General features: G+C 36.4%; 1 protein-coding gene across 8 annotated transcripts; it reads right to left on the reverse strand.

Annotated features, from left to right (window-relative positions):
- Positions 1-1147: 1147 nt before the first annotated feature.
- Positions 1148-18109, reverse strand: LOC132036625 (syntaxin-81). 8 transcript variants are annotated; one of them, XM_059427002.1, is made up of 8 exons: positions 17820-18109; positions 11710-11899; positions 7905-7988; positions 7676-7780; positions 5511-5654; positions 4251-4514; positions 3426-3557; positions 1148-1569 (listed from the first exon to the last, which is right to left on the reverse strand). In XM_059427002.1, the coding sequence occupies exons 2-8, from the start codon at positions 11785-11787 to the stop codon at positions 1426-1428; spliced, it is 951 nt and encodes a 316-aa protein (XP_059282985.1). In that variant the 5' UTR covers positions 11788-11899; positions 17820-18109; the 3' UTR covers positions 1148-1425. The 8 variants fall into 8 exon arrangements, with proteins under 8 accessions (XP_059282985.1, XP_059282983.1, XP_059282980.1 ...); XM_059427000.1 differs by having other exon boundaries at positions 11710-11911; XM_059426997.1 differs by lacking the exon at positions 17820-18109 and adding an exon at positions 17750-17815.
- Positions 18110-20063: the final 1954 nt, after the last annotated feature.

Genomic DNA, 20063 nt, shown 5'->3' on the forward strand with positions numbered 1-20063 from the left:
TCTAGCTCAACCCAAAAAAATTTAATCATAAAACATAGACTTGAATATAGAATTTGCAGTGGTAAAAGCACAACACGTAAGATGTGGATCAGAAACACGTCACAGTTTTGAATCAATCGCTGACAAAAGTTTGATATTTGAGTGAAAAAATAGAAAAGTAAGTCCACTATCCACCGAATTTCAAACTGTATGCCAATGACTCTCGAGTCAGCTATCCTTTTCCGATGGGTATATTGTTCGGTCAAACTTATTTATCAATATGGCCGAAATATACAAACCTATACATTGATTATGTATATTATATGTATATTAAACATCATATTTTATAAACTAGATCACCCAAAGTCATTGAGATGTAATTTTCCCTTTTCCTGTTCCAGCTTTCTGTTTTATTTTCCGTCCCTTGTTTAGTCGGGGAAACATCATCATTGTAATTCCACCAACGGGGCAAGAATCGAGATTGAGGATTTTTTGTTTTTTTTAAGCATTTATCCTTCCAAACTAAAGGGGTCTACTTGTCTTTCGGTTTCCATATTTGCAATCATACTGTTTTAAGGGTCGTGCCTAACACTTTTCCTTCTTTTTTTGCCCTGTTTTTCTAAGGAAGAAATGAATGTAATATATTTACTGACGGGTACCCAAGACCTACTAATTCTCTGTCTTTTTTTCTCTTTCCTTTAGGGAAAATGGTTAAATTTATTGCATGTACAATCCAAATTGACTAACTTTATTTCCTGTCAGATTATTGTCAATTACTCATACTATCAACTGATTGCTCTTTTTAATGGCCATGAACTAGCCTTTACTAAGAATCTGTTTCGTCTCATTATAGAAACAGATTTGCAGATATTGATCCACACAAATTGCACCATTTTTGAGTATGTCAAATAATTGCAGAATTCTGCTTGACGCTATGGATTGTCCACCCGTACAGCACGTTTACAAGGCAAACGAGGTAGCCCACCCCTGCAGCACGTTTACAAGGAGGCAAACGAGGTAGCGGATACACTGGCTCACTTTGGGAACTCAAGAACTATGCTTGGTTTTGAATCCATCATTATTCAGCAAAAACAAAAATGAGGAAAAAGTCTTGTTTTTGACATTTACTCCCAACGGTGCTTTAACCTAAAGGATACATCTTAAACCATAATCAAATGTTTAGGGATACAATTGAGTCAAAACGACGGATGAACATCTCCACGCCATTGACAGGCCTAGTTAGTATCTCCCAGCAAGAAGGCCAACAGTTCAATAGTGCCTGTATGGGCAAGTACTAATAATAGCGATACAAAATAAAAGCAGAATGGCTTTAAAGCAGAGTAAGAACGACAGATAACTGCCTCCAAATTATGGAACTTTAGTTGACAATATACGCTCTATACTCTGATTACTTGTAAGACAAAAAATAGCGCAAAAATCCTATAATTAACTGTACCAATCTAGGAAGAGGATTGAAAATGTAAGTACAAACAGAAAGAGCAAAAGAAAAGTTCTGCTACTGCTGTTCCGTTGAATGGCTTGTGACAGTTCTTTGTTACCAAGTTCCACATTTTGGGTAGCTTCAACTGCCTGAAATGAAAAACCATAAATTCATACCAACCCGAAGCTCAACAATAATTACGTAAGGCATAGACTTCACCAAGAACTTCCGTGAAGTTACATTCATTAAAAGAACGTGTACTAGAGGATGAACTCACGAATACAGCATAAACAATATATTGTGACATGATCTGCCATTGGAAGAATATCATTCTAAATTCTGTTTGGTGCACTTCAAAGAAAAATGAAACTGGTTGATCATATTTGGTTTGCAACCACTTCTATCATTTCATTCTTTTCTACTTTCTTTGTTCTTTTCATGTCAATTGCTGACAATTGTTAAGCTCAAGAGGTGGATGCGAACTCAGAATGCTTGATATGCATCACTTCTAAATGCTTAATGCACAAAGTAAAAGTATAACAGAGAAAGAAACAAAGGATGTTTTAAAAGCAAATATGGGAATATTCATATCTTGAAATATAAATGTATTTCTTTTTGGTCTTTCGGTGTAGATTAGAAGATGTTAGTACAGTACTACAGTGGATGGTATGTTAGAATTTCTCTGCATCCTATAGTAATGCAGAGGAACTGTGTTTGGTTGTAATATTTTGGCAGTCATTGTTCTCTGTATGTATTTTTCCTGTATGTATAAAAATCTTTAACCTTTCTCCCAAAAGAAAAAAGATATGTAAATTGTGTGTTTGCTATTTCTAACTGGGAAATGTTTAGAGTTTTTGGCTAAAAACATCCTTGAACTATGGATCAAACCTAAGCTACATCCTCGTGTTACTACATTAAAAAAAAAAACATCCCCTAGCTAATCCAAAAGTTGCAATAAACATCCTTCCGTTATTTTTATCAGAACAACAAACACACCAACTAAAACACGTGCTTGGCACGTGACTTCCCCTCCAAATTTGTTATTTTTATCAGAACAACAGACACACCAACTAAAACATGTGCTTGGCACGTGACTTCCCCTCCAAATTTCCTTCATGTCCTGTCCCTTCCTATCGTCTTCAACCTTCAGGAAGCAAAGGCTAAAGGAACTGCACTTTTCTTTCATTCTGAACCGTCTAGATTTTTTGGACAGAGAAACCATATGTCCCAACTCTTTTACTCCTTTTTCCAATTGAAATTAAAGAGCTATGATCTTCATACTCTTTGCCTTCCTACATGTTATTGTTGCGCTTCAAAATCTTCCCCTTCTTTCTTCTTCCAGTTGTACTATTTTAATTGTTTATGTTCAACTAAAATTTAGCATCTTTTAATTTGTTTATGCAGCGGGTTGATGGGTGTGTGTTTCGGCTCAAAAAAGCCTCCATCTTATTACAAAAAACTCTCAATTATATACATACTGATATAGTTAAAGTACTGCACGAAGCAATACAAATTCATTGAGTTGTTTCCATAATAGCCCATCACCAACTTGTGGTGACTAAAAGCTCTGCCAATATTAAAAGAAAAGGGGGAAAACAAAAAGAAAAAAATGAGTAGTACTTTTGAGCAGGAGACTGAAGATGTGACAATCGGGGGGAGGGACAAAATTGACAGATACATGGGGAAAGTCACGTGTTTTGTTTTATGTCGTTAGTTTCTTGAAAGAAACTAAACGGAAGGATGAAAGTTGTAATTTTTGGAATAGTTAAGGGATGTTTTATGTTTTATCATTAATAAAACACAAGGATGTACCTTAGGTTTGGACCATAGTTAAAGGATGTTTTTAGCCAAAAACTCAAACGGTTACCCATGACAAATTTAATAAAGAAAATGCGGAGATTGCCTGAATTTATTTAAACAAAAGAGAGAAAATGACTTTCTTGTCATTTTAAGAAGATAGAAGTTCTATCTAACCAGAAAGTAAAACAGCAACAATATCGCTAACCTGCTCATATAAAAGCTCTATCTGTTGGGCCTGTTGCAAAACATGAGTAGACATAAGATGGTTCAACGCAGACATTTCCACCATCTTCGTTTCTGTTTCTTGAACAGAATCCAGGAGACTGTTCAGCTCTACCTGCATCATGTGAATAATCATAGTGGGTAAGAGTACAGGAACACGGAACATGTGATTTTGGCTTTAAGGGTGGGTTTGGTATGAAATAAATATATTCTGAAAATGTTTTCCAATTTTCCTATGTTTGGTTGGTCAAAATTTTTGAAAAATATTTTCTCTAGGAAAACAAGTTCCTTAAAAATGAGGAAATTACTTCCCTAATGGAAGTAGGAAAAATAAGTTGCATAAGTGACATTCCACATTAATTGTCTCCCCTCTCCTAGAAGCGTATCTAGCATTCTGGGTAGGGGTTCAATTGACTTTTGACGCGGAGCGTATATTTATGTGCAAAAAGCTACTAAAATTGTAATAAATAGTAGATATGAACCCATAACCTTAAAAATATAATGAGTTTAATGCTAAAAATCTCAAGATTGAACCCCATAGAGTTTAAATCTTGGATCCACCTCTGTCCTCTCCACCCTCCAACACACCCCACCCCCACATCCCCCATTCCCACCACCCCACACTCCTACCCTCTACCCCACCTCCTATAGTGTTTGCATAGATTATATAATATTTTTGGGACTATTTTCTGCTTACTAACCAAAAACAAAGTAAGAATCTCACTACATTTTCCTTCATACCAAACACACCCTAAGATGTTGCTTGTTTGCCAGAGCTAAATCCTGTATCTGCAAACTTCCCACTTACCTGTAAGGCACGTGTTTCATTGTCCAAAAGTTGTTCTTGGACTCTTAGAGGCGCTGCTTGTGATACATCAGGGTCCCTGACCTCAGAGTCCTTTTTCATGTCGGGATCCAAATTACTTTCAGAGGTCTCTGCAGCATTTGATTTGGTAGTGTTCTTACGTTTCCTTCTAGGTGTCACTCGGTTAATAGCATCTTGAAAGCGTATTGCCCGCAACTGGTCAAACTGTGATGTGACAGAGTGAAGCTTTTCACTTAAAATTAAAACCTGCAGTATAAAAGCAAACAATGAATATGAAGATATGCATCAAGACTCCAAGAATGACAAGCAGTGCACCATTAGGTGTATATATTACTAAAGGATTTTCACCTACTGTGGGTCTCATGATAAACCAGAAGAAATATGCTTTCAAATGCCCCGGCAATGTACTCTAAATGTTTTTTTTTCCCCTTTTACATCGTCAGCCTCACTCTTGGTGGGACACAAGAGGCAGTTTGAAAACAAGTAGAAGAAACAGCTTTAGACTACTTTCATCTGATTACAGAAGCTTTGGTTGAAAAACTATATTAATAATCACCACTACCTAGTGATTTCAATTACTCCATCTGCAGTTGCAGGAGCATGGCAATACGATTAAGTGATATGTTGTGCAGATCACAGAACAACCACATAACACATCCTCTTCCAATAAGCAAAACTCAGGGAAAGAAAATCTGTAGTAGTCAGAGATCCAAATTTAAAATTAGAATATGGATACTCTCCTAATAGAATCATAGCGAAGACAATATTTTGAAGTATTACCATTTACCGCTGACATCAGCGGTCATTTCAATAATTTCTTTATATAAAACAGGCTATTCATAGAAAGTATGAAAAACCAGCAGAGAGTGGGGGAGAAATAACTGTGAAATGACAACTACGATGGTGTTCTCTGGATTGCAAAAAATTACACTAAACATCAACTTTCCAAATAGCAAAATGAAAATAAATCTCTAAGTCAAAGTAACTAACAAAGGCACATGGACCCGTTATAAAAAATAATCACATGGATACAATAGTATGTAGTAACAGTCACATCAAGAATGAGAACACAATATCCTCTAGCATCACAGGTCATTTGATAGTATCTTTTATTCAAACAGTATTGATAAAGTTACTTCAGAATTTCCAAATACCAGCAGAAAGTGGGAAAAGCTGTATCAGGAAGCAGTCGTAATCAATTATGAGAATATTTGATGACTATATTGTATGTAGCAACCATACCACTCCATGCTTGTGTGCTATAGTATCAGCATTCAAATTGTCACCCTTGAGTCCTAGCCATCCCTTTGAATTTGCATCTTCCTCATTTATACTATTTCTGAGAACATCTATCTGCTCTTTGCATGATTTTACAAAAATAGTAACCTGCAGAAAGTTGTGTCAGTAAGATCCTTCCAATTTCTCTTCTAATTCTAACTTCACAATCTCGATTAAGTGCATTAGCATTCAAGATAAAGCTGCACAAGAAGCAGTCAACTAAAAAGGTGGGCAAGGATCTCTTTCTCCAGACTCAAAATTAATAAAGACATTAAAGTTGACCAAGCAGGAAAAGAAGACTATATTTTATCAAATATTTCAAGAGAGTAAACAAAGATGTAGTTTTCAACTTTTCATAAGAAATTGACTATAGTAAAAGGCAGGAAAAGAAATCAAACGGAGAACCTTGGTGCAGAAGTGTCGATTCAAAAATAGTTTATAGTCAAACTAGAGTACTGTAACCACCAATTCAACTTCTATTGGCTTTCATCCTTCATTTTCTTTGTAATTTTATATTATTGCATGGACTGAACTTAATATTGTGTATAGAATATTAAAAATTCGTTATATAAAAACTAAAAATGAAAAACAAGAAGCTCATTAATATATGCATTATGCAGGATCAAACTTCAGAATTTTTTTCAAGATGTACCCTACATTCCATTACACATCGGTTCTTCTCCTGGTTTTAAAAACCACAAATGCGGGGTAACCCTAAAGCACTTAGAAGAGCAGTGCGCTACTTAACACTTATTCCTAGTCCAGGAGAAGGAGCTTGGGATTATGATTCCATGAAATGGGAATTGTGGATCAGGACTCACTTTCCCAATCCACTACCCTTAATCGTCCCTGCCACCAGAACCAAAAAAGAGGATCTCTTTTTTGGAGTGTGATTATGTTAAATTTACTTTTTTTTACTAGATCCGTACATAAAACTAGAGAAACTACGCCACTTTTCTCATAAAATTATTCCTTTCATACTAATTGACTTCAGTTTGAATAATTATTAGAGAAATCATGCACGGCAAGATTAGCCCCCATAAGACGAATGAATGTGAAGTGAGATTGGACAGAATTGTGGTGCCCAAATGCATACAATTCAGACATACAGACCTAGTCTCCTAAAAGAATGACATGATGGATGAAAATGTACCACAAAAGAAAATCAGATGGTTGGAATAAAGGACTACTACAAGACGTCTATGCGGATGATAATTAAAAAAGAGAAAGGCAAGTTTTCTATAACAATTTTGAGACCATAATATTATATTGGAATGACTATTGGGTTTCAACCTGTCCACAAGATGAGTGTTGTATGAATATAGAGGTTAAGATTGATGCGCGCCATACACAATTAGACAAGATTATAAATTACCACATCAGATAGATAGAGTAAGTAGCATACATATAGGATAACATATGAGAATATTATCTGAGATGATTAGGCCACATCCTAAATAAAAGTCTGAAAGCACTACTCCAAAGATGTGATATTATGGAGATTGAAAGTTCTAAAAGCTACGTGTAGACTTAGAATCATGAGGTAAGCTTTTAAACAACGGAAGAAAAGAAACCATATCAATGGTAACAATTGGTTGGGATTAAGGCAGAGTTGTTCTTACACTTACATTTGAACCGGGTCAAGATAAGTGTGAGACTTTTTGAACATTTAATTTTAGCTAAGCCCTAATTTGCCTTAAAACATATTCTTTTTAAGTACTAAAAAAATGGATCCAAATATAGCGGAATAGATATAAAAGATTCCTTTAGCCGTCCCAACTAGTCAAAAATTGAAAGATGACTGATATTTTTCATAAATATAACATTGCAAATCACCACCTAATATAGGCAAAACAGTATAATTGTCTTGAATATGTAATCCCAACTCCAACCTCACCCTGTGAATGGCCTAATCCTATTTGCAAACTGAAACACCCCCTTGTTTCATCAACATATATTCTATAAGAGAGCATCATGCAGCAAGAATAAAGTATATCTATCCACATCAATATAGCAGCAAGAAGAAGATACTCTAGCTAACCATCCTGTTCTGAAATCCATACAGAAAAAGAAGGAAAAAGGTACAGAAAAGGAAGAAAGAAAACAGATGCCAAAGTATGTGATCTTACTTCATGCTCAATGCTATCCCTCTCTTGTTCAGTTGTACGGTGCAAATCAACATAATCCTTCTTGTGTTTCATCAAAAATTGCTCCAGAGTCCCAATGCTCTCTAGCTGACAAATGAAATTTATGAAAAGGATTTTTGGTTTTAATTTATTTATGAACAAAAGGATATAAAATTCAAAGCACACAACATAATAAAAGAAAATACGCATTAGGTGAAAAAAAAAAAAATACCGTTTTAAGCGCAGCTTTGGTGAATCCTGACCTTTGCCGAGGTTTGTGCATGATAAAAGATGCCAATAAGGCAGCTGTTTTAGACTGTCAGCAAAGATCTAAGTTTAGAGGACATATAAACTGAGATATGATGGTAGCATGACATAGACTAAACAAAAGGGGAGGGGGGGTTGTTGAAGTTCAATTATATGGAAACAAGACTACAAGAGAATGATAAAACATCTGCAATGAACAAAATTTCCAGACATTTGCAACCACACAAATTCTTGATCAGTTTAATTATAAAACTGAGCATCTGATCCAAGAACGGTATGAACAATTGATACACAAGGAAATTCCTGAAGCTATATGCACGATCAGACTCTACACCTGTAACGAAAAATCTTTTTTTTAATAACCGTGGTGTCGGGGCCAGCTTGCGCACACCTCGACCAATTCCACGGTAACGAATACTTAAATGCTCAATAATGGGGAACTGATTTTTTTTAGCGAAAACTTACACTTGGAAAGCTTAAAAGATTAAACCCAGGCAGTAGAAAAGATAACAGGGAAAATAGTAACAGAGTGTAGAGGGGAGATGAGAGGATACATAACTCAAGAAGGAAGGTGAGGAGAAGCAAACTCTTGACTCAACAATACACACAATCCTAAAATCACAGACTACTTTAAACAGAATCATTCTTATGCCCATTGCTCAACCTGGATTCCAAATTAACCTTTTTTAAGGCCTTCTGGCCCTATTGCTTGTTCTCAGCCCAATAGCTACCTGTGTGACCTCACTGGTATCCACATTGGGCTGGGACTGATTCATAAAAATACTCCTGTCCTAAATGAGAACCTTTTCCTCAAGGTTCGAGTCGAGAACAGTAATACTCACAGGCTCCCAACCAATTATCTTAATACCAAGGCGTGCATTATGACTTGAGAAAAATATGACACCTAGTGCACCTATTATTGACCAATCAAAACCTTCGGCATTGTGGCTCCCAGTAAACAATAACAATTTATTAACTTGAGTAGCCTTGTAACCTTCCCGGCATATTGACATGACCTTGCTTGTCATCTTCTTGAAGCAGTTAGCAGTAAGCTAAACGAGAGAACCAAGGCAAACATTCCAGTAGCGAGCCTCCACAAAAGCATGAACTCAGTTTCATTGAAACTGTCTTTTTGCAGCACACAAAGCTCATCCACCAAGCTTTTGACATCTTCTAAATCACTCCAAACAAGAAAGAGATCTAGCCTCTAATGATCTGACTTGAACAGGAATGCATACATATGACAGTAGGTTTTCCAACTTCTAGAATCAAGAAGGGTTTACCGCCCATAAAGAAGTGTGTAAGGCCACAAATGATAAGGAATGCTATTGCAAGCAAATCTGTCATGCCAAGGACACCAATACGTTTGCAACCAGAATTATGCACTGCTTGAGTCTTCTGAAAAGAGATACTCCAATTAAAGGAATCCATAGATATATTTTTAACCTCGTGTCCAATGCTAGTCAACCTGACAATTAAAACAGCCCCAACAAAATAACCTAGAGTAAAGTAAGGAGCTGCAACAAGTCCAGAGAGAGGGGTGATCTCCTTATACCAGAGGGGTGCAGTCCAGTTGCATTAACAAGGGATGTATGCTACACTTCTATCTCAAGAATGGATAAGTCCCATTGAATAGAAGCAGACCTACTAGCAGTTCCACTATGTTTATTCTTAGCCATGTCAAACTTAAATAGCGATACACCTCCATCCTTACGATGAACAACATAACCATCTGCAATAACCAAAACCCCATGGCCTACGGTAGTTTCTTCTAGTCCCAGACCGCTGCCTATCAGCTCTAAGATCCACATGCTGAAAGTTTTCATCTCATATGAATATGGTTCAAGTAGCCTCCTACATCTAGCTGGCTTGTCAAGCCACTCTTATGTCTATTTCTACCGGAAATATAGGTTGTATGAAGAGGTCTTTCCACTTCCATACACATAGCAGCTCTTATTTGAAGCCTCAGAACAGAAGTTTTCCTTCTCATTGGCAGATTTTCCAAACAACTCCTTTAATAAATTCATCACATCATCATCAGATTCTCCGATATTCCATGGTTTACAATCTAAATAAACCAAATTGTTGGTTGGCTTTTACTAAACCAGCATGAATGGAGCTTGTTGATGATTTGGGTAGATCAATCACTGGGATATAGCTACCTATGATAGTATCTAACACCTCAGTAGGCACCTCAGTCGTAAAGGCTACTAGATCATCACACCTAGAGAGTATCTGTACATTTGAAGCATGTGCAACATCTAGAACTTGAAAGCGACTAGAATAATCAATAAGCGCTTGTAGAAATGAAAATACACCCAGATCTACCCCATCAAAGCAAGACGATAGAACCTGTCCAGTATCAAACCAATTGCATATGTGTAAGCCTAAGGCATTTGCAAGCCACAAATTGAGTCGGGTAACTTCATTTATTCATTTGTCCTTTCGCGGCTCGTCAAAGAATTTACTTTGAATGGAAATATGAAGCTGAACCTTTATGGTATCTCGAAACAAATTGCCAACTATACCAAACATGGAGTCCAGATGCCGTAGAGAACTTCCACTCCACTGAGGCAACACCCAAAATCCAGTGGCACTTGAAAGTTGAACCTGTAGCCAAGACAGATATCGATGATTGTAAGGCCATCCAATCCTACTGATAGGAGCAGAGCAAGCACTCAGTGGAATTCTACTGGGCATTCAGCAAACAGCTTTCTAGCACCTTCAAACACTGGTTGTGCAATAATGGGAACAATCACCTCATTTCGTGTGAGCGTCCCAGTTTCAACAAACAGAATCTCAGTAGGCACAAGACGAGTCCATCCAATAACTTCCTGGTTATCAAAAGGAACCAGAAATTAATGTGTTGTGGCAGTTTGAATCAGCTACCCAGTTGTATAGTTTTGGGAACTTTCATCAAACAACTGGTCCACATTGCCAGACTGTTCATCCTCCAAATTCAAATCAGTCCCAGCAAGAAGGAGGGAGTCAATCGGACTGTCGAACATCGCACTATGTACCTCGGATGTAGTCACAAGGCTTGAGTTTTCATCGTTCACATCCGAATCAATCGCTGCAGCAGTGGAAGTGGCATCTTCGACCGCGGTATCCTGCAACACCATTGGTGGCAAGCCTCTTGACACATTGGAAAGACGCAACTGGATTTCGTGGAGTTGCTTACTGCTTAGACGTATTCGAGTAATTTTCCTATATAGCAAGGCAATACTACGAGGAATCCAAGGAGTACTAATCAATGAAAGCACTAATGTAAGGAACACTTAAATGCTTGATAATGGGGAACTAATTCCTTTGATTGAAAGCTTAAACTAACTATTATGATGGAGAGCTTAAAAGATTAAACCAAGGCAGTAGAAAAAATAAGAGGGGAACTAGTAACAGAGTGTATAAGGGAGACAGAGGATACAGACAGTCAAGAAGGAAGGTGAAGCGAAGCACCCGCTTGACTCAAGAATACGCATAATCCTAAAATCACAGACTACTACCCTCTTAAACAGAATCGTTCTTATGCCCGCTACTCAACCTAGATCCCAGCTTAACCTTTTTGAAGGCCTTCTGGTCTTATTGCTTGTTCTCTGCCCAATAGCTTTTATCAGCCTAATAGCTACTTGTGTGACCTCTCTGGTATCCACATTGGGCTGGGCCTGATTCATAACAACACCATAGGCAAGGGACTGTCGGGAAGACATTTTACAACACTAATTCTTTCGACCAAAAATAGAGAAAAGCAATGAATTGAATAGTTAATGTACCTCATCATATCCCAAAGACAATGCTGATCGATGTGCAACATCTTTAAAATCTTCCGTTCTGTCTCTAACTTTTGACATTCCTCCAAATTGCAGGATAAAAAATAAGAAGATTTCTCCCAATCAAATGATGCAGTGTGAACAGCATATAGTGGTTTGGTATACCAGCAGAAAACCAAAGATATCCTCCCTCCTGCATAAAACTCTACAAAACAAAATTAGCAAGTTCCAATTCATCAACTACAATCTCATCTTTCACAACTTATAATCGGAAAACAGAAACCATACCAATAGTTGGAGATATCAGTTGTCAAGTTCTCTAACATACTAATCCTTATTTTTCTTTAAAAAAAAAAAAAAAAAGTGATACTAACCTTACTTGCGGCCAATGTGAATGGATTGATTTGGACTTAAGGTATATTTCAACTTACTGGTTTTTTTTTTTTTTTTTTTTTTTTAAACTTAATAGATTTCAAATGCTTATTTCCTGGACGGATAGAGAATGAAATCGGTTGCTTTGAATAGTTAGAAAAGATTAGAGAAAATCAATTAATCAACTATGTCTCAATTCAAGTTCAGTTAAGGTCGGGTATAGAGAAGCACTTGCAAAATGAAATCAAACTTAAGTCTTTCATGCCAAGAACTTTAACTTTAACACTTTAGAATATCCAGTGTAATCCCACAAAGTGGGGTCTAAGGAGAGTAGAGTGTACGCAGACCCTACCCCTACCTTAGGAGGTAGAGAGGTTGTTTCTGGTAGACCCTCAAAGACAAGGACAAGTAATTCAAAGTGTCACACCCCTTTTTTCCCATAAAAATATGATTTATTTCTATGTTAAGCTCAAAAGGGTTTTCAAATCGAAAGCGACAAAAATATGTTTCAAAAAGGGATTATTTTAGAAATAATAAGAGTCGCCACTTGGCAATGGATTTCGGTGTGCCAAGTCACCTTAAAATAGTTATCCCTTTTAAGAACGGGTTTGACTCTAAAACTGATCAGCGACAGAGATTCCAGTTAAGGAATTTTATTGACCGAGGGGAAGGTGTGAGGCATCCCTCGAGTCCCGTGGTTTTAGCATGGTCGCTTTAATTAACTCGCATTGGCTTAAATAGAAACTCAATAAGGTAACCTCAAACAACAAACAAGTATGTGCACCAAGAAAAGTTTGAAAATAAAGTCCGAATTATTACAACCTGAAATAAAATAAAACAAAATGTGAGAAAATAAACCTAAACTACACTATGCTAAGCTATACTAAGCCATCCCCGACATTTCAGGGTCTTCTCCACGGACAACCACCATTTTACATTTTTATTTCTTCCGGTACATCCCACCCGGGAAACGAATACATGAGATTTAAAGCAAGTAAAAGCAAACACACCACAAACGGCTATGTTGCTCGGACCCGGCACTTTTGCCGTCATACCCGTGTCGACACGACACTGACACGGGTTAGGGTGCGGGATTCATGTCAGATCCGATCAATAGAGATTGGATACTTTGACGAAATCAGTCCGATCTGAGAAGACTAAATCAGCCAGAAAAAGTAGCATGTGTAGACTCTGAAAGTGTTGCGACCTCCACAGAAGAAGAAACGAGGTTGAAAACTGCCGGAAAAGTTCACCTGCCGGCGCGTGACACTGACACGCTCGCCGACGCTGACTGACAGTTGGCGCGTGACGGCGCGTGCAAGGTCGGTTGCGGCTGGGATTTTCAGAGATCAGGTCGTCGGGAGTCAATCTATCTCATGGTGTGTTAGGGTTTATGAAAGGGGTTGGTGGGTTAAGGTTTATGAAAGGATATGTTTAGGCGGAGTGGCTGGCCCAAGACCATTATAAACTCCTCAAGAAACTTCTATATAACCTATGATAGATAGGTATGTATTTTCCCTAACCCTAATTCACCTGATTAGTGAACAAACTAATTCTCTATAACAGTTTGAAAAAAATATTACTTTAAGGAACCAAATAGAGATTTTTTGAAAAGATAAAATCAAGAATAGAAAGAACTGAGAACACCTAATTTACATTTTTATACTTATATTTTTAGAATTTTGAATTATTTTTTGCCGAATCCCCGCACCCGTATCCGTACCCTGATCCGTACCCACGAATCTTAAAATTTAGATCATGCCGAATCCGACCTCTAGATCCGTACCCGTATCCGACACCCGCACCCGAGTCCGAGCAACATAGACAAACGGACCTAAATTTGCCTACCAACCCCCAATATATCAATCGTCCATTTTACTACCATCCAATTACTAAAAGCAGTAATAAAATTCTAAGCCCAAAATTATCTCATATCAAATGAATTTCACACCCCAAATGGTCCTTTCAGATTTAATTAGTTCCAAAATAAATAAACTAGCCTTAAACATTAGCTCTAATTTTTGGCTAAACAAACGGAGAAATAAATTTTCACCAAACCCGGCAACGCAATTTGTTAATCAAACAATTTATGTTTCAATATTTATCAAATAAACATGAAAAACCACTTCAAACAATCATTCAACACCAGATAAAAGCATTCAAAGAGGAAGAGATTAAGATTGAAATGGACCTCAAACGGAGCTTTGAACCGCCACTCAACAAAACCCGACGGAAAAACTCAAAGCCCAGCCTAAACCAGATCTACAGTGGTGTTTGGTGGTGGTGGTGGTTTATGGGTTTTCCGGTGAACAAAATGAAGAAAGAAGATGATTCTTTTTTCTTTTCTTTTTTTGTTTGCTGACTGGTTTTTTTTTTTTTTGTGGTAAAAATAGGGGTGTTTTCAGTTGGGGTTTGGGGTGGTGAAATGGGTGGAGGCGGTGACTCACGGTGAAGGTGGAGATGACCCGGTGGTCGTGTTGGTTTGAGGAAGATGATGATGATGGGCCTTTTTTTTTTTTTTTTTTTTTTTTTTGGTTCTCTGTCCGTTTTTTCTCTCTCTATCTATGCCTATCTATCTCCCTATTCTCTATTGATCCCTCTTCTTTTTTCTAATCTCCCTTCTATATCTGTGCCCCACTCTTATATATTTATCTATGCTGTCCGTTTCTCTCTCCCTCTGTATCAAATGATTCCAAGCCCTTTTCTATGTTCGGTGTGTGTGCCCCAGCCAAAGGGAAAAAAAAGAAAAAAAAAACGTGAACCCCCTCGCCTTTTGGAGTCTGTTGCATTTGCACCCTTAATGTGTGCTCCCTTTTGCAGCTTGCACCCTATTCTATTTTTTTTATGACTTGCACCCTAACCTTTTCAACTTCTTGCAAAACAATAAAACTACTCTTTTTCTTAAAAACTCACGGGGGCAAAATCGGAAATACAAATAATATATCATATTTTTCTTAAATTTATTTATTTTAATGTAGGAGGCTAGAGTAACTGAAACGTTCCCGCCATCAACCCTTACATTGTGAAATTAGGTTAACATCTCCAAGCTTAAAAATCATAAAGCAGCAGCTCATATTTTATTGCAGACAATTGCAACACCAGTAAATCATTAACGGATACGAATAAGGAGAAACAGTTTAATCTAATTCAGTTTGATCCTATACAATTCCAAAGGTAAAAGAAAAGGATGTAGTGCTCAGACATTCATCGAGAAGCATAGTACTATCAACTGATTCAAGTCTCAACCAAAGACAAATTAATTAACATGTCAAGTAAGGTGAACCGCATCTTCGATTCACATACCCAAAAAAAGTGGGGAGAAACCACAACACACACCGAGAGCGTAAAATTGAAGATAAAAAGAAAGAATACGCAAAGATAAATATCTCACAAGCACGAGCAATTACATTTGTTACTTCCGACCAATATCTTATTACATCTTCATCTACCTTCATCATTTTCGGTTCTTGCTAATGGCGACAGCATTACATCTTCATCTCGTTCATTCTTGATGTAAATTTAGAAATAAATCTTAGCTAAGATTTTAGCTGAGATTCGTCGGACTTGGAGCAGAGGCTAAAGGCTAAAGTCCATTCCATGAGCTCTTCGATGTTCTCTAGGTGAAAACGAAAGGAAGTACTGGTGTCGAAAGAGTTTTTTTTTTTTTTGAAATTTACGTTTTTTTAATTTTGAAGTCATTTCTTTAGTTTTTAAATTTGTATTTCCAATTCTGCCCTCGTGATTTTTTTTTAAAAAAGAGTAGTTTTATTATTTTGCAAGAAGTTGAAGAGGTTAGGGTGCAAGTTGCAAAAGGAAGCACACATTAAGGATGCAAAATGCAACGGACCCCGCCTTTTGTGATAAGGTTTGTTATCAAATTTTGTCATGGGAGGGTCAAAATTACGTGTCTACACAAAGCAGTACAAAAAGCCATGAATACTATAAAAAGCATGATAAAGTGGTCTTAAAAAAAAAATCATGGGAGGGTCAAAATTACGTGTCTACACAAAGCAGTACAAAAAACCATGAATACTATAAAAAGCATGATAAAGTTGTCTTAAAAAAAAAAAAAAAGAAGCTGTACCTATCACAACTTAATACTATAATGGAAGTACAAGCACTAAAACCTCAATATATAGAATGATTAATATTTTACTCTCCTTTGTTCTTACTGTATTTTGATCTTCTCTAGCAGAAAGTTTCGGAATTTCGTTACTAATACTAAAAATCAGATTATAAACCTAATAATCGGTCATTTATGCTCTTGCAAAAATCGCACATCAAACTAGAAATTGAAGCTGAGGCTATCATTATACAGTGAGAGAAGAATCAAAGCATTGTAACCTAATTCATATAGATCATATAAGACCAAGTTCTAGGGAAAAATTTACCTTCCTAAAAATCAAGTGGCTGGAAACCTCAATATAGAATGATTAATATTTTATTCTCCTATGTTCTTATTGTATTTTCGCTCTTCTCTAGTAGAAAGTTTCAAAATTGGATTACTAATACTCAAAAGTCACACTGTAAACCTAAAAATCGGAGTCGTTGTATGCTCTTGCGAAAATCACACAGCAAACTAGAAACTGAAGCTGGGTCTATCATTATGAAGTGAGCAGAGTCGAAGCAAACTGTAACCTACTCCCTCCGTTCACTTTTACTTGTCATGTTTAGCTTTTCAAGAGTCAATTGAATAATCTTCGGAGCTAAATTAAATTACATTAATTCAATATTTTAAAATTTAAATTTAAATGTTCAAAAACTATACGAAAAATACTATAAGTTGCAATTTTTCTCATTTTGACGACAAGGGAACCCATAGCTGCCACCCTTCGGGTGTGCATAGGGTAAACGCCGCTCCTGTGCAATAGCCTGCAAACCACACAAGAGAAACAACTCGCTCCAGGCAAGCCCTGTGCGATGCAATTTCTCTCATATTAATATGATTGAAAAACAATACCTAAAAATGTTGGTCAAAGTCTTGAGAAGCAAAAGGTAACAAGTAAAGGTGAATGGAGAGAAGTAATTAATATATAGCAATCAAAAATCAGATTGTAAACCTAAAAATCGGAGTCATTTATGCTCTTCCAAAAATCGCATAGATAACTAGAAATTGAAGCTGAGACTATCATTTATTGTAACCTAATTCATATATAGACCATATAAGACCGAGTTCTATGGAAAAATTTACCTTCCTCAAAATCAATTGGCCAGAAACCACAATGAGCCCGTTTGGATTGGCTTATAGCTTTAAAATTTCTAGCCTATAAATGAAAAAAAATAAGTTTTTCAACTTATTTTTTTTTTATATAAACGTTTTCAAATTTATAAACGCTTTTAGATAAACCAAGTTTAAATTTATTCAATTATTTTTTTGAAATTTATTTTAAGACAAAAATGATTTTAAATTTACTACCAAACACTCAAAAAAAAAAACAAATTTTTATAAGCCAACTTATAAGCCAATCCAAACGGGCTCAATATAGAATGATAGTAAATATTTTATTACCCCATGTTTTTGCTGAGTTTTGATAACTAATACTCAAAAATCAGACTATAAACCTAAAAATGGGTCATTTGTGTTCTTGTGAAAATCGCACAGAGAAGTAGAAATTGAAGCTTTTTGTACTATCGTTGTTGCAGTAAGATGAGAGTCAAAGCAAACTGCAACCTGATTTATATAATTATGATCAATTTCAAGGGAACCAATCCTTCAAGGTAAGTTCAAGCGATAACTTAACCTTAATCGGGGCAATTATGAATGCCGCCTATCCACCGATTCCGGCAAATTCCACAGTTGCAAATTCGAAAATCGTGATTCGATCTGGAAATGGCCTGCAATTGAGTTGCTTCCTGAGGTTGTACTGTCGGCTTTAGATGAGAGACGTAGCTAGTAATTTACTACTTGCTCTGTCTAATTTACGAGGCACCAATAGATTTGGCAAGGAGCTGAAAGCAACATGACATTTTTTTAAACAGATTAAAAAATGGTGCCACATAAATAAATTGGCATAGAGGGAATAGTTAATAGGGTAAAGTTACAAATATACTAGCAGATATACCCTGTGGTGCATATATATATATATATACACACACTCAGTGTTATACAAATGCTGCAAAGATACCTATTCGTTGACGAAATTATTTCTTAAAAAATCATTTAGTTTATGTTTTTAATTAAAGAATGTCAAGTGGCTTAAAAAAATATTTCTACCTATTTTTTGGTAAATTTATTTTTTTAAAGCCATGAGGAAATTTTTTATTAATAATGGGTAGTCTACTCCTCCGAAAAAATATGCCCATAGGTTTAAAAAGAATAAGTATTCTACCCATCTTTTTAAACTCACCAGAAAAAGAAAATTGCCACGTGGTAATTCTTTAATTAAAAAATAAATTAAATGATTTTTTCTTTTGGAAAAATCCATCACCATTTGTGTAACGGTGAAAGTATGTATGCATCATTTATTTCAGGCCCACCTGTGATTGTCCGAATTTTTTACCTGAACACCTCAAGTAACTCTTGTTTCATTTAGACACCTAAGTTTAGATTCGACTATGTCATTTAGACACTTTTTGCTGACCTAACAACGTAGCCCAAAAATCAGATTCTCTCTCTTTTTATTTCTTTCTTCTTCATTTTTTTTCTCTACCATCACCAAGCTTACTCCTTTCATGGAGGTTGGATTCGACTCAAATCTGTTACCATCGCTATTGCTGCCATTTCCACCACCACTACTGCTACACCTAATAATCAATCTACCAAAATTCCATTTCAACATTTGCTTCATTTGGATTCTTAAAAAAAAATCAAATTGGTAATTGACTTTGTTCTTAATGTTCTCAGATTTATTAATTCAATGTTATCAATTCATTTCTCATACAAAGGCTCTGTATGAAAATATTCTTACGCATAATTTGTAGAAAACACTAAAAACAAATTAAGTGAACAAAAAAACAAGATTCTTTTTTTAATCTTTTGGGAAAAGGGCAAACTCTTCGACCCTAAAAATTCCTTTTTAATCTTTATCACTGAAAACCCGAATAAATTTGCAGATGGGTATGAACATAAAAGCAAGATTTCATCAAAAACTAACAATTGCACAAAAAAAAAAAAAAACAAGAAACTTCACTGTTCCCCCCTGCGTTCTTCTCTGCCATGTAGGTGGGGGTGGGGCGAGGAAGATGGTCAAATCTGCCGGTGGGGCGGGGGGTGTGGACGGAAAAGACGATGGAAAAGGAGGGGTATGGAGGAGAAACCCTTTTTTTATAATTATTTAGGTGTGTGTATAATATGGTTGGGTGGGTAGGGACTTTGTTTCTTTTTTGAAATATTATTTTTTTCTCAAAATTTATTTTTAATATTATTATTTGATCAAACGCCACATGTCGTAACTTAATTTGTCATTTTGTCACGCCATTGGCGAGTGTATTACACATATTTTATATATTTAGCTGATTGCGCAAAAAGTGTGTAAATGATACAATCGAACATTACCTTAGGTGTCTAAATGAAACAAGGGTTAGTTGAGGTGTTCAGGTGAAAAATCCGGACGACCACATGTGACTGTCGATGGGTTTAGCCTTTATTTCACAAAGATATATCCGCTCTAACCGTTAATTCTAAACCGGTTAAAACCGAAATCGGAACCGGTAGAACCGGTTAACCATTAATTCTTTACCGGTCCGGTTCCCATTTTTTTGAAACCGGAACCGGACCGGTTAAACTGGTTTAAACCGGTTAAATTAAAAAAAAAAAAAAATAAGGAGCCGTTGGGCTGTGTGACTGTGAGTAATTGGACCGTTGGCAACGGTCCATTTGCAAAAATGGCCGTTGCCAAACGGTCATTTACTTAATTTTTGGCTCCCCCAACCCCCCAAACTTTTTTTTTAACACTTTAACCCATCCCTTACCCCTATATAAACCCTTCTTCATTTTCATTTTAATTCACACCAATTCACTCTTCTCTTTCTCTCAAATCTCAATC

This window comes from Lycium ferocissimum, chromosome 11 (assembly GCF_029784015.1).
Source record: "Lycium ferocissimum isolate CSIRO_LF1 chromosome 11, AGI_CSIRO_Lferr_CH_V1, whole genome shotgun sequence".
Taxonomy (NCBI): Eukaryota; Viridiplantae; Streptophyta; class Magnoliopsida; order Solanales; family Solanaceae; genus Lycium; species Lycium ferocissimum.

Coding starts and splice junctions, on each gene's coding strand:
- LOC132036625 (XM_059427002.1), bottom strand. CDS start 11,787: ATGTCAAAAGTTAGAGACAGAACGGAAGATTTTAAAGATGTTGCACAT. Junction 4,515..5,510: donor TAGCACACAAGCATGGAGTG/GTATGGTTGCTA, acceptor TTTATACTGCAG/GTTTTAATTTTAAGTGAAAA. Junction 1,570..3,425: donor TAGAGCTTTTATATGAGCAG/GTTAGCGATATT, acceptor TTTTCATTTCAG/GCAGTTGAAGCTACCCAAAA.